Source organism: Neovison vison, chromosome 4 (assembly GCF_020171115.1).
Source record: "Neovison vison isolate M4711 chromosome 4, ASM_NN_V1, whole genome shotgun sequence".
NCBI classification, from domain to species: domain Eukaryota; kingdom Metazoa; phylum Chordata; class Mammalia; order Carnivora; family Mustelidae; genus Neogale; species Neogale vison.
Window position 1 is genome coordinate 215,240,151 of NC_058094.1, and position 14,122 is coordinate 215,254,272.

Consider the following 14,122-nt stretch of genomic DNA (forward strand, 5'->3'; position numbering starts at 1 on the left):
GCCCAGGGCCCAGACCAGCGTGTCTGGAGTGGGTGAATCCTCAGAACTCATGGGCAGAGCATATAGCTAGCAGGGTAAGTGGTAAGTGTCTGTGCAGGGCCACCTCACTCAGGTGGCTCTCTGTATGCTGCTTGCTCCTTTGTTCCCAGAGAAGTTCCCCCAACTCTCTCTGAAATTACCATAAACAGATCTCCCTGATGTTGTGCAAACTGTGGCTTCTATGTTGACTTTCCCTGGGCTATTGTCTCTTTAGGGGTAGAGACCCAGCTACCACTGGCTATCCTGGCTCACTCACTGCTCAGTCAGCTGACTTTTAAAGCTCCAGGCCCCAAGTCCCACTGGTTATACAGACTCACAGAATTCAGCCCTTCTTGGTTTTAAGGCCAGATATTACAGGGATTCATTTTCCCCGTGCAGGCTTCTTTGGGTTTTCCCCTCTCCGTGTCCATGGAGCCCTACAGCTTCCTCTCTCCTTTGGTCAACTCCCAACTACCATTTTGGCCCTTACTAACCTCTCCGATTTCTAACCTCTCTAATGCGGCAGCTTCTCTACATTTAGTTGTGGAGTTTGTTCTGCCAGTCCTTGGTTCGCTCTCCAATTCATGTTCTTGGATATAGTTGTAAATGTAGGATGAGATGCACTCAGGGTCCTCCTACTCTGCCAACTTTCCAAGCCTCTTTTTCTATCATAGCTGATATCAAGGCTAAATAAACTTTAAGGTAAAGTCCATAAAATTCAGAACATTTGGGAAGAAGAGTTTGCTAGTGCACTCTCTGAAATGACTAATGATGGTCTGTTTTATCCTATTTGTGAGAATCTTTTTTTTTTTTTTTTTTTGGAGCTTGTCCTTTTGTATTTATGTTTTCAGTACTTCAGCAAGATATTTTAAGCTGGAGTTGGGGTAGAATAATTCTCAAGACTTAGGGGAAGTTTCATTTCATAGCCTATGCAATAGCAATGAACATTCCAACCCTTGCCCTTGCTTTACCAGAGAATCAGAGGGTTATCTTATGGTTTGTTAGGAATCATCCTCCATGCCCTGTGAGTGGAGGGGATGCCACAATCACTTCCAGAGCTGCTTTTCTTTGGGGAGATTTTGTTCTAGTTTACCTTAGCTCATTACCGATTCCTGAGCTGCTCTTTTGGCTAAAGTATGATGGAGGGGCAATATTAGCTGAGAGGCTAACAAAATTTGCTGCAGACTCTTCCACCATCTCTAGCCTTATGGGACTTGCTAGAAAGAACCCTACTCAAAACTTTCTTCTCCTCCATCCATCCCCATGAGTGCTTTTTTCCTATTAAGGTCCTCTGGTAAAAGGACTGCATTCACGGTTCATGTCTCTGTCATTTGCTCTTTACAAGGTGCTCTGCTGTTATCAAGCATGAGTCCATAAAGTGTTTCAGGTTTTTCTACTCCTCACTGGCAGTTGGTTTTGACTCCGTGGGGAGCAAGGACCCCCTTGAACATTTCTAGCTCAAGTGGAGTCTTTGACTCAACTGCAGAGCAGTTTAGCTTTGAAGGCTCTTTGGCTGTATCATTAGAACAGTGTGTAATGATTTTATGACTAGCCCAAGATATGCTGAAACCATTATTTCTGAAAGTGGACTTGGAGTTATCTTGGTAGATAGGTGTTTTGTTTATCGAGTCTTACCGCTTTAAAATTAGCAGTGGCTTTTTCAAGCGTAATACTAGCTAATCTCAGCTGATTTCTGAGGTGTTATTTCTCTAATAGAAGCATTGACTTGTTTATTTAGAGATTGTACTTGGAACCCAGCTGATAAGGGAGTTGTACAGATAGTCCTTGGTAGGTATCTTGGTACATGTGGTAGATAATAGAGTCGGAATTGTTAGCCTACAGAAGCCAAGTACAATCTACTATTTTGCATGTGTTACTCTGTTCTTATATTGGATAAGTCTGAGTTTGCATAATCCAAATCAGGAAGAGTGTTTTCCTAGTCCATTAAACTCTGGGTTACTTTGGGACTTTTGTTCAATTCTTTAACACTAAATATTGATAGTTAAAAATACAGAGATGTATGGGGGTGCCTGGGTGGCTCAGTGGGCTAAGCCTCTGCCTTTGACTCAGGTCATGATCTCAGGGTCCTGAGATCAAGCCTCACATCGGGCTCTCTGCTCAGTGGGGAGCCTGCTTTGCCCCCTCTCTCTGCCTGCCTCTCTGCCTACTTGTGATCTCTCTCTCTGTTAAATAAATAAATAAAATCTTTAGAAAAAAATACAGAGATTTACATTTACATCTATGCTGTGTATACCTAAACCCTCTATAACATTTGTGCCCGAGTGATTTAATTTGTCTGATTGCAGGTTAATGGGGGAGTGTAGGAGACCATGGAAGAGGGTTGCAATAACAAATCACTGCACACAAAAACACCTTTTTTCAGCATCACCTTGATTTATTTTCCTAGTCTTTTTTTTCCTCAGAAGGAAAAATAATTTCATCAAGAAAACAAATGTTCCTGCCAAAGTGAATTTCTTTTAATGCTTTTCTTAAAAAAAAAAAAAAAGAAAGAAAGAAAGAAAAGAAAAGAAAAAAAAGCAACATTGAATTAGGGCTTCCTGTGCCCCCTCCCCCCATTTTGCTAACCAAAGTTTTTTTTTTTTTTTTTTTAATCCATTGGCAGAAAACAAGATATTTTCCTCAGATAGGATGATTATAGTTTATTGCTGTTTTGTTTAGTATGTATGTTTTTCTCAATTGGGAAAAAAAAGTCTAGGTGAAAAATTAACAAGAAAAGTAGTTTACATGGTCATAACACTTAATTGCTGGCAAAAGAAAAAAAGTAAAAAAAAAAAAAATTTAAATGCAAAATATCACATAACTCCAAAAAAACTTACCTCAGTTCTCTACCATGTATCATATACTATAAGTCAACTTTCTAAATAGGATTACAGTCCTTTATTATAAGCCCCTAGTGGTCCTATGGTATACATTTAAAAAAAAAAACACTACTACAAAATTTTTTTGTTTTTGCCTATCGTGTACTTAAGCTATAGATAACTGTTGAATAAAAAGCCTACATAGGTATAAATGCAATAGTTAACTGATCCTGTTTGCTGACATCCTTTTCGTGTTCCACAGAAGGCGGCACCCATTAGTCCAGCATCTTCTCCTGTTTCTTGCCTTCCTTTTTCTTCTTCTTAGATTCTGCTGTGATGAAAAAGAGGGGGAAAAAATCATCACGTTAGTAAACAATGGGAATGGGGGTACTTTTCTTTTACAGTTAACCCTAGAACAATGCATGTGATTTTCAACCCTCCATGCGGTTGAAAATCTGCATGTAACTTCTTATCCCCTCAAAATTAACTATTAATAGCTTACTATTGCTTGGATCCCTTACTAAGAACATAGTTCATTAACACACATTTGTGTATACATTATATACCATATTCTTACAATAAAGGAAGCTAGTGAAAAAAAATGCTATTGATACAGTACTGTATTTATTAAAAAAAAAAAAATTCACATCCAAGTGGACCCAAGTAGTTCCACCCCTCATTTTTCACGGGCCAACTGTCGTCGTCTAGGAATGAAATGATTAGATAGAGGGACAAGGCGCATGTGTGTGTGAACCTGCTTTTGCCAGGAGAGTGCCTAGGAGAGCAGGCAGGAGGGATACAGCCTTCCTTCATGCAGACACCTGTAGATGCCTGTCATCTTATTGGTTGCTCCCATTTGGTATTTAAAATACTGTCTGAGGCTCCTACTTAGAAGAGAAACAGGGCAGACCTCTGTGAGAGAACACACCAGGATACTCACTGCTCGGTGGAGAGGTATAAAAGCTCTGCTTAGCCCCCTCACCTCCCCATATGCCCTTCCCATGGGGCTGTTAATAAGCATTTTTCCTGCCAATTTCAAAGCGCCTTCTCTCCTGATTTGCTCTTTGCTTATATATTCGCCAGCGATCTGTATCTGAAGGACCAGCTCTGAACCACAAGGAGCTTTGACTCTATAGTCTTCTTGCCTTGGATGAAGCCAATGGAATGTCCCAACTTGAGCTAAACTGGGTAAGTAAAACCATGAGAATTTTTTTTTTTTAAGATTTTATTTATTTGACACACAGATCTCAAGTAGGCAGAGAGGCAGGCAGGGGGGGGGGTGGGGAAGCAGGCTCCCCGCTGAGCAGAGAGCCCGATGTGGGGCTCGATCCCAGGACTCTGAGATCATGACCTGAGCTGAAGGCAGAGGCTTTAACCCACTGAGCCGCCCACATGTCCCAACCATGAGGATTTAAATCAAAACATCCCGTCCTTTTCCAGTCAATCATCCTGCTGTCTCCCTTTTCCTAGGCTGAAGAGAATGCAGTGTGGAACAGGGCTCCAAAGATGAGAACGGCCAGAATCGCTAGGCTAGCAAGTGAAAGGCTATTGCTAAAATGTTTTTAAGATCCTTGCCCCTGTCTGGCCCACAGTAGTGGTAGAAACAGAGGGGTCAGGTACGGGCGCTGGAGTGGGACTGTTGGCGTGTGAGGCCTGGCTCCACCACTAAGCCAAGCTGAGGCTTCCCGAAAGCCAGTCGTGTTGTGTCAGATCCCTCACCTGTGAATGGGCATACGAATAGTACCACTTTCTAGGGTCAATATCCTCATTAAACGAGTTGTAGAAAATTCCCTGAGAACAGAGCATGGTTTAATAGCCTGTTCTCAATAAAGGTTAGTCTATTATTACCCTAAAGAAACCTGCTAAGAACAAGAGGCTATTTCTCCGTATTATTAATATTCTTCATCATCCCCAAGACACACTGACTGAGCAGGTTCCTGAATGTGCTGAGTGACAGAGGAGTACTGGGACAAGAGTCATGGCAAGCAGCCCCTGTTCACTGGATCACGGGGCCTGTGTCCAAGAGGGGCCTAGGGAACGTAATGCCAAACACGTACATTGTAAAACCCAAGCTTATACCTAGGCACAGCTTGAACCTTTTTTTTTTTTCCCTAATCCTCATCATTTCTTCTGATAAGATTGAAAGCCCATTATTTACTAGGTGAAGTAATATTTCCATACAAAGTCCTACGCTCCTTACTCAAGCTTCAAGAGGGCATCACACACAATTACTACAGGAGTTGCTAAATTGCTGTTCGCCAGCTTTCACTTTGTTCATGCCCGTCCTTCCCTTTCTACCTAAACTGAAGAGACTTAAACTTTCACTCTGTTTTTGCTTGTCTTTATAAATGTCCCCTCCTTTGGACCCATGAAAGGTAAGATGACCAGAACTTCCGAGTTCAAAGATACCTATAAAGTCAAATTCTGTTTTCTGTTTTATTTCTGAATAGTCAGTGTCTTAACATTTAATAATTCCCAGTCTTTGGTTGACATTTTAAACAACAGCTGTTTATTAGAAAGGTATCCTCAGAGAATAATCTGGGATGTCAGCTGGAGTAGAATTCTAGTCTCTCTGATCTCAAATTCTCCAAATCCCCTACTGGGGAATGCCCATAGTTTAAATTCACTAATTAACAACATGCTAAATACCAAGAAATCAACCAATTGCCCATTTAATCTGCACAATGCCAATCAGAAAGTTTTCTTTTTGACACTGCTGGCCAGTCATATGGGCCTTCCTTTGACACACTGGAGACCTTAAGACCACTCTGGGTTCAAATCTAAGTAGAAAGTAGTGGGAAGAAGGATTAAATTCTATTTGCATGAGGTCAGATTGGTTTCTTACATAAAAAAGAATAAGGAAGAAACTTAGGTTGGTAATATTGCTTCCAAACAAAAGCATTTTTTTTTTTTTTTTGGTGACTTATGTACATTTTATAGACAGACTATATGAATGTTGTCACTGCTTGTCTCTGTGGCCTCAAAAACTCAGGAACAGCCTCTCAGGCTTTACCCACTCTACATGAGGGTGTTTATTTAAATATTTTATTTATGTATTTATTTGAGAGAGGGAGAGAGCACAAGCAGGGGAGAAGCAGAGGTAGAGGGAGAAGCAGGCTCCTGGCTGAGCAGGGAGGGACTCAGGCGGGACTCAGTCCCAGGACCCTGGCATCACCACCTGAGCTGAAGGCAGAGGCTTAATCTGAGCCACCCAGGTGCCCCTCTACATGAGGGTTTTCAAATAGTATCATCAAATCTACAATCTGCAAAGAACCTCGTCCATCTGCCCTATGTAGGTGCTGAAGAAATGGGAGTCCAAAAGAGTGTTAGTCATTCCTCAGGGTCCACCTCGATCTGGCTGTAGAATCAAATGAGCGGCCATTGTCTGACCTCCTCCCACAGCTTCTGTTGCTCATCCATCTCTAGTAAATGCCGTTGGTCTTGTTCTGCACTCGTCTCTTGGCCGTCACTCAGGTCCCCTCCCTTGGCTTGAGTCTCTACCCTTCTGCCTATTTCAGTTCCTGGAGCACATCATTCTTTTTCTCCCCTAGTCTTTGGCCTTCAAACCTCCTTTTCATTCCGTCAGGTCTGCACCCCCCCACACACACAACCACTTCCATCTGGTTAATGCCTCCCATCCTTTAGGTACCAGTGTTGACACCAACTTCTAGTTGGTTCTCTGCTTGGTCTGCGTTAGAAGCCTTCTCTCTATATCTCTTCTCTCAGAGCACTGACCGTTCATACTGTAGTCGCCCCTAAGCATAAGCTACGTGAGGGGCAGAATCCCGCCCCACTGTTCCTTCCCGAGCCGCCAGCACAGGGCCTAGCGCGTGACAGCTGACTGGCAGCTCCTCAGTGAGGTACATGAATCTCTCCCATGACAAGAACTCCAGCCTCACTGGCTCACCACGCCCTCCTCTTCCTGACGGGGCTTCCTGGAGGTTTCTTTGCTTATTTTCACCTCAGCCAAATGACTGAATTGTGTCAAAAATTGTCTCCAGTGTGTCAAAGGAATGCCCATGACCTCAGCCATTATGCGCGGCCTTCTCTCCTCCTGCTCTTCCTCCTGCCCCCTCAGCCTCCCTTAGCCAACATTGGCTCATCCTTGAGACCTTCGTTTCGACTTCAGTTCCTTAAGGAAACCTGCCCAGAACCCCCAAACTAAGCAGCTTCCACCCATAGTCAGACACTTCCATGTGCCTCTCACTGCTCTTAGAAAATTCATTGTTCAATTCTAATTTCATACCTAATTAATCTACGTTTCCCTCTTCCTGTGAGGGCAGAAGACCGTATCTATCATTTACATCGGTGTCTTAGTGCCTGGCACATGACAGGTGCTCATGAAGTATTTGTTGCCTAAAAGTGAAGAAATGAGGGACGCCTGGGTGGCTCAGTTGGTTGGGCAGCTGCCTTCAGCTCAGGTCATGATCCCAGCGTCCTGGGATCGAGTCCCACATCGGGCTCCTTGCTCGGCAGGGAGCCTGCTTCTCCCTCTGCCTCTGCCTGCCTCTCTGTCTGCCTGTGCTCCCTCTCTCTCTCCCTCTCTCTCTCACAAATAAATAAATAAAATCTAAACAAAAAAAAAAAGTGAAGAAATGAACACGTGGATAGGAAACAGTTAATTCATTCGCATTTCTCGAGAAAAGTAAGGAGTGCCGTCAAAATCTTGCAGTATTTCAGTATCTCCTTAAAGCTATTTTATGAAGAAGAAAATTACCAACATACATCCCTGAACGCTATCCAGATTCCTCAACCCTTTCTCTTGTCTTTAAAATAGAAGACTGAATTAACTCTCTCAGAAAGTTCTGTCCCGTCTTAGCAGCCCATCGAGGTTACAGGGAAGAGAAATCTGCCGTGAGTATGAGGGTCACGAATCGGCTTGGAGCAGGGCTACACCAGCATAAGCAAGTGTTTTGTTTGTGACAGAGTCACACAGCGGCGACTCTCAAAGGTTTTAAGAGCCTCTGTGATTGGTATCTTGATGTCAAACAGCCGAGCACCGTAGTTCCCAGTGAAAAGAGCCAAGACAACGGAAAGAAGGACACACATGCCGCACATGAAATAACACCCCAGGCTCCATGTCACTCTTCCCCACGGGGACTGAGGCTGTGGAACTCAAAGGGATGCCAATAGGAAGTGAGCCACTGTGGACATGTGAGCTCAAAGGGCACCTGCCTGAAAAGTGGCTTGTTTTGTTCGCTTGGATGATCCCTCCTGGGACCTCACTGCACGAACACTCACAGGGGTGCCCTTAGTGTGTTTTCCTTTCCTAGGTTTATAAAGACTTTCATTCTTTTTTGGCCACTTTTTGAGGTGATGGAGGATAGTAGTCCTTCTTTTCTCCTGATATGTGTGTATTTCATGTTGCTCAGAAAGAAACAGGTTGTTTTGTTCAAGATATATTTGAAAGTGTTCAGGAAGTCCCAACACTTTCCTTAAGGAGGAACACTCCAGAGAGGATTCGGGTTGCTCGTATGGCTATGAGTCACCTGGAGGGCCACCCTGACAGTATTCTATTTTGAAAAATCAAAATTTGGCCAAGGGAAATTCTCATGAGCTATGCATCATGAGAATTTTTAATTTAAAATTTAACATAGTAATTTAACATAGGGATTAATGAGAGTCATGCTACAGTCAATTCGGAACCTATACATTTTAAAAATTCTGATTAGAAAACAAAATCTTTAAGAAGTAAGTGGCATCAGAGCCTTTGTTTAGTAGGGCAATAAGGAGACCATGAAATTCTGCTCGAATCATACTAAGAACCAGATCCTCAAAGAATTATTCTAATCCGGATCCTTCCTTTTACTAGCTCTGTGATGTTGGAAAATTGATTATTTTACATCTGTTCCCTATAAACTGAGGATAAGAACACCTAGTCTGTCCTCTGGAGAGGGACACCATACATACTGTGTGAGCTTACAGCCTCTAATATCCTATTTGACCACCACTGTTCAAGAAACATTCATTTCTTCATTTAGCAAATATAACCCTATATCCACTGTGTACCCGGCACCGTTCTAGATGCTGGGAGATGATGGCAAACAAGACAAAATTCTGCTTTCGTAGAGTTTATAAGATTTCAAGAGTGCTTGCTGTGAGAGTCTTACAAAATTGTCAAGGACTCTAAAAGTATGTATTTTTAATTGGAATCATGAGTATGTGGCAGCTGTTTTGATGACCTCAATGTCTATTTCTCTTCTTCCTAGTTTCTCATGGCATCATTGATGCCTACGCTGTAAAAGATACAGTATCCTCGGGAAGAATTAGTTACTAGGGAGAAAAAGAATGTCTACAGGAAATTCAGCCTGAAGGTAAGAAGGAGTTTCTCCTCGCTTTGTTATTGTATTCTTCTTAAGAATATTACTTTGCTGGTTTAAAAAGTAATACGGGCTTATATAGAAAGTAAAGAAACATATATGTTAACAGAAATCACCCATATTTTCGAAATACAGACAGAACACTTTCCACCGTGGGTTCTGTTTGTATATATATATATTTAAGATTCTTATTTATTTATATGACCAACAGAGATCATAAGTAGGTAGAGAGGCAGGAAGAGAGAGAGGAGAGAAAGCAGACTCCCCGCTGAGCAGAGAGCCCAAAGCGGGGCTTGATCCCAGGACCCTGAGATCATGACCTGAGCTGAAGGCAGAGACTTAACCCACTGAGCCACCCAGGCACCCCTCTATTTGTAGTCTTTCAATGACTATATGTAACATATACTTTCAGTAGGAATATATTGACGGTTGATAAAGTATTTTATACTAAAACTTATTTCTATACCACTGCATCTACTTTGAAGCATGCCCACAGAGGATTCCTTTATGGCATCCCGTTCCATATGTTTTGTAACCTTCCCTCTTTTGTCAGTCAGGTAGCTTGTTCTCACTTTTTATTACCACAAATAGGGATGCAATGCACATTTTGTACAAATCACAATATTGTAAAGTGTTGTACAGATTACCGGAAGAGGATCTGCTGGACCAAAGGGCAGGGCCTTCGGAAAGCTCTAGATATGCACTGACAAATTTCTTTCTGGAAAGACAGTAATCATCGACATTCCTAGCAGTGACTACTGTCGGACCCCATCCCAGCAAACTTGTTCTCAAAAGGACAGTAATCAACAGCGTGCATCATCTCTTTTTCATCCATCACAGGTCCTTTTAGGAACAGGACCACCATGCAGTTGGTACAAGTAAACACATTTTCAGGATTCAGGAAATCGGAGAGAAAGTTGGGGGAGTGAATCTTGGAAGAAAGATAACAATGTAAAAGTTTTCAGAGAACTCCAGGGAGATGTTATATCAGAGTAGAAGAGTTGAGAATTCTGGAATAAGCTTATCTCATTTTCTTATCAAAACATCTTGGATTGTTTTGTTTTGTTTTTTTTTTTTTCAGAGGGCCTGCCTGTGCCCCCAGAAAGCATGAAAAGGAATTGAGGGATGAAATGGTTGAGTGGAGCCTGGATTTTAACTACCGTGAGTTCAACTCTGTTTGCTCTTGACTTCAATGAAGTAGCTTTGGGTCACTAAACCAGTGGCAAGAACTACTTACTGGAATAGAAAAAAGAGATTTGCACCTTCTTACAGGTAGAATTCATAAAGGAAGAGGCTATGGACAGTCAGAAACGGACATGCTAGATTCAGAGAGCAGGAAGGCAAGGCCAGCCGGAGCCATGCCAGAGCCATGGAAACTAGCCTTTGGAGACTCATTCAATAAATCATGAGAACTGGGGCACCTGGGCAGCTCCGTCAGGGTCCTGGGATCAAGCCCCGCATCAGAGCCTACTTCTCCCTCTCCTGCCCCTTCCTGCTCTCTATCTGTCTCTCTCAAATAAATAAAACCTTTATTTATTATTATTTTTAAAATTTTATTTATTTATTTGACAGAGAGAGATCACAAGTAGGCAGAGAGTGAGAGGGAAGCAGGCTCCCCGCTGAGCAGAGAGCCCGATGTGGGGCTCGATCCCAGGACCCTGAGATCATGACCTGAGCTGAAGGCAGAAGCTTTAACCCACTGAGATACCCAGGCACCCCAATAAAAACTTTATTTTAAAAAACCATTAGAACTGAGTGAAGGGAAAGGATCATATCACTGTCAGCGTATAGTTCCAATGTAGATATGTCCCCAAGGCTGGAAACCGCCCCCATTCTTTTACTGTTTCAGGAACCTATTTAAAGGAACTTGCTTGTGCTTCAGAATTAGCCACCTGAAAATACCTAATCCCTCGTGTTACCTAGCTCTTCCTTAGAACTGGTAACAAGGCTTTTAAATCCTGAGTTACACAACTCAGTGATCCACCTAAAATCCGACCGGGAACTAGACAGCTCAGCCTCCTTCATTAAAATTTCCCAACATTTCAGTTTAAAGTGGGGTAGCATGTATTAAGTTGCACAACACAGAAAGAATTTTCTATTTAAAAATCCAACGTATAATCTTTACATTTTTTTTCTTAAATCATTCTCTGATCTGATTAGTCCACTATCTGTGCAATTATTCTTTTATTTCTTCTTCGATTTTTTATTTTGGAATAACCACTTGCTTTGTTTCCTCTTGTTGACTCCGTGTGTTTACTTTCAGGATTACGTATGGACTGCATACATCCAAACTGCTCCTCGGTGCTGCCCACACGCGGATATGCGTTCTCTCCCTCCCCATCCACCTTCCTTTGCACTCATCAGTTGTGTTGCACAATACCTACCTCTCCCTCTCAACCAACCATCCTTCTAACCTGTCCTTTCTGCTATTAAGTAGATGGGATAGTGCGTGCTAGATAAAAGATAGTACACGTCTGTCTAGACGTCTGTCAGGCTAACCATGTCTGGGTTCCATGGGGAACCTCTGTCTTGCCCCCACTTACTCTGAGAGGTGACTCAGCGTTTAACTGCATCTCCTCAAAACAAAGTTCAACTGTGAAAATGCTGGTAAGTAATACAGATTTAACTGTACTTATTGTGGATTACTTCATTGATCACACAGAGGAAGCTTAATAAGACAGTAAACATGTCAGTTCCGTGCCAAAGCAAGTCACCCAGCAGTGGTAAAGTAACCCCCCTCCCTTGACCCAAGACCCAGCGCTCTGGCCTTTCAGCCACTTTTCCCTTCCATCTCTCCATTCTCCTTTCTTTAAAGGAAGTGGAGACACCTTTTGGCTTCCCCAGCCAATCGTGAAAGGGACCCTTGTTAGGACGCACTTTCTTTATTCAGCAGCCATGAGTGCATTGGGGTGATGCCCTGATCGGACCTCTGTGTATGGGAGACCGGGAAGACCATCAGCAGCAGGTCTAGGGAACCTCCTGTATTAGCTCCACCCATTCATTGGTGTGGAACAGCTGAACATTTGTGTGGATTTTCCCTCTGACTCACAGGAGAAGAGCAGAGAGGAAGGGGATCAGAAGGGCATCATCTCTAAGGCCTTTAATCCATGGTGTTCTCACTTGTATACAAGTTACAGAAGGAAAACAACAGCTGTGTGTGTTGCAGGGGATGAATTTGATGTTCACGTGCAAAATTTTGTTTTTAAATACTAGCTAAACTGAAAAGAGGCAAACATAACTAATGCAAGGGAAACCGCCTGTGGAAGGCATGCATTTCTGATGCTTATGCTTGGGGGTGTGTGTGCACGTGTGGGGGTGTCCCGTCACTACCCGTTGTCACAGCTGCTGGTAGTGACGGCTAGTAGTGACAGGTAGAATGAAGCTCTGACTTCATTCTCATGTCTTCCAAAGTTAGTGTAAAGAACTCGAGTCAGGCACAGTGGTCCACATGCGAATGTGCTCACACAGACGTAGAAAAACATGGGGTCGTGAACTAACGAGGGGTTTCCTATGTTCAGCAAAAGCATCTGCCCCTCCCTCACTCTGTGCACCACTCTGAAGACCTCCCCCTTCTTCACTTCCACCCCCACACAGGAAAGAGATGATATTTCTGACATGACATGTAAATATTCAAAAGCTGGTTTCTGTAAGAAGGAAGGCCCAGGGAGAAAAGCTGTCATACGATCAGATCTTATATGTCGGTAGCCTAAACCAGAAATGCAGAGTATTATTAGAATCAATAATAAGTAGTTCCCACTTATCATATCATCACTTTCTCTTATTGTACCTGAAGTTGAATATTACATGACTGGTGCTATTGGAAAGTCAAATTTTGATTTATGTCAAGGGGAAAAGTTTGAAGTCTAGAATATTTAAAAGTTCAGTAGGTACAGCTCCATAAATCATTTCTTATTTCCTTCCCCAATGGATTTTTGTTGTTGTTGTTGTTCCAACTGATTCTATGTATCTAGCTACAGGCTGAATTAGGTTTTCCTCAAAAATTCATATTGAGTTCCTGACCCTCATACCTCAGAATCTGAATTTCCTGGAGAGGGTCTTTTTAGAGGTAAGTTAAAATGAAGTCATTAGGGTGGGCCCTCACCCAAAGACTGGTGTCCTTAGAAGAGGGAATTTGAACATAGACATGCACAGAGTGAAAACTATGTGAAGACATGGGGACACAGCGGCTATCTATGAGCCAAAAGAAAAAAAAAAAACAAGAGGTCTGAACAGATCCTTCCCTCACAGCCTTCAGACTCAGCCCTGCAGAAACCCTGATCTTGGCCTTCCAGCCTGCACAGCTGTGAGAAGACGGATTTCTGCTGTTGAAGCCACCCAGGCTGAGGTACTGTGTCACCCAAGAGCTAGTGAACCCGTACCCCAGTGAAATAGATTTCACACTTTCTTCTTGGTACAAAAATTAATTACAGAAGTACAAAATATGTCAGCTGTATCTTACATGTGTCCCCCCAGGGTATGTGACTTTGGCACACAATATAGGATTTGATGTCCCTTAATAGTTTCATGGGTGCCCCCCTCAGTCACCCGTTCACACACCTGCACGCGTGTCCTCCAGATTTCCCCACTACCCCACCCAGTGCTCTGTCTCCAGCAGAAGCCCAGGGTAGACTTGAAGAGGTGCCCCCAGACTTCTCTCTCTTCAGAGAGAAGCCCTCACAGTGGCTTAATGTAGTGCTTTTCTGCATCTGGGTAAAGATTTGAAAATACACTTTTCTATGAATGAAAATAAGATTTGAAAACCTCTCAAAAGCAAATGAATGTGTGAACCCACTGGAAACAGTGCCAGGTTTCGTCCCCTGCATGCCTGAGCAGCAGGACACCACGAACATTTTACCTGCTTTCTGCTCTTTGCATCTCTGATGAGCTCTTCTACAAACACCGTTTACCCCTCTAGAAAAAGTCTTTCAGCACCCCCCCACCCCCGGCCTTTGGTGCTGAGCAACA

At 42.9% G+C, this 14,122-nt stretch overlaps 1 protein-coding gene and 1 long non-coding RNA gene across 4 annotated transcripts in view; one reads left to right on the plus strand and one right to left on the minus strand.

The window, feature by feature from the left end:
- Positions 1–2,392: 2,392 nt before the first annotated feature.
- Positions 2,393–14,122, minus strand: part of PTN (pleiotrophin) — a 102,135-nt gene continuing 90,405 nt past the window's right edge. For 2 of the 3 annotated variants that reach the window (XM_044246651.1, XM_044246653.1), the window contains exon 5: positions 2,393–3,168. In XM_044246651.1, coding sequence (XP_044102586.1) covers positions 3,113–3,168 — 56 coding nt within the window. In that variant the 3' untranslated portion in view covers positions 2,393–3,112. The remainder of the gene's footprint in view (positions 3,169–14,122) is intronic. The other variant, XM_044246654.1, reaches the window with a different exon arrangement.
- LOC122905109 lies at positions 3,917–11,779 on the plus strand. The gene is made up of 4 exons (XR_006384320.1): positions 3,917–4,025; positions 9,047–9,151; positions 10,239–10,318; positions 11,421–11,779. It is a non-coding gene; the product is annotated as an uncharacterized LOC122905109 (long non-coding RNA).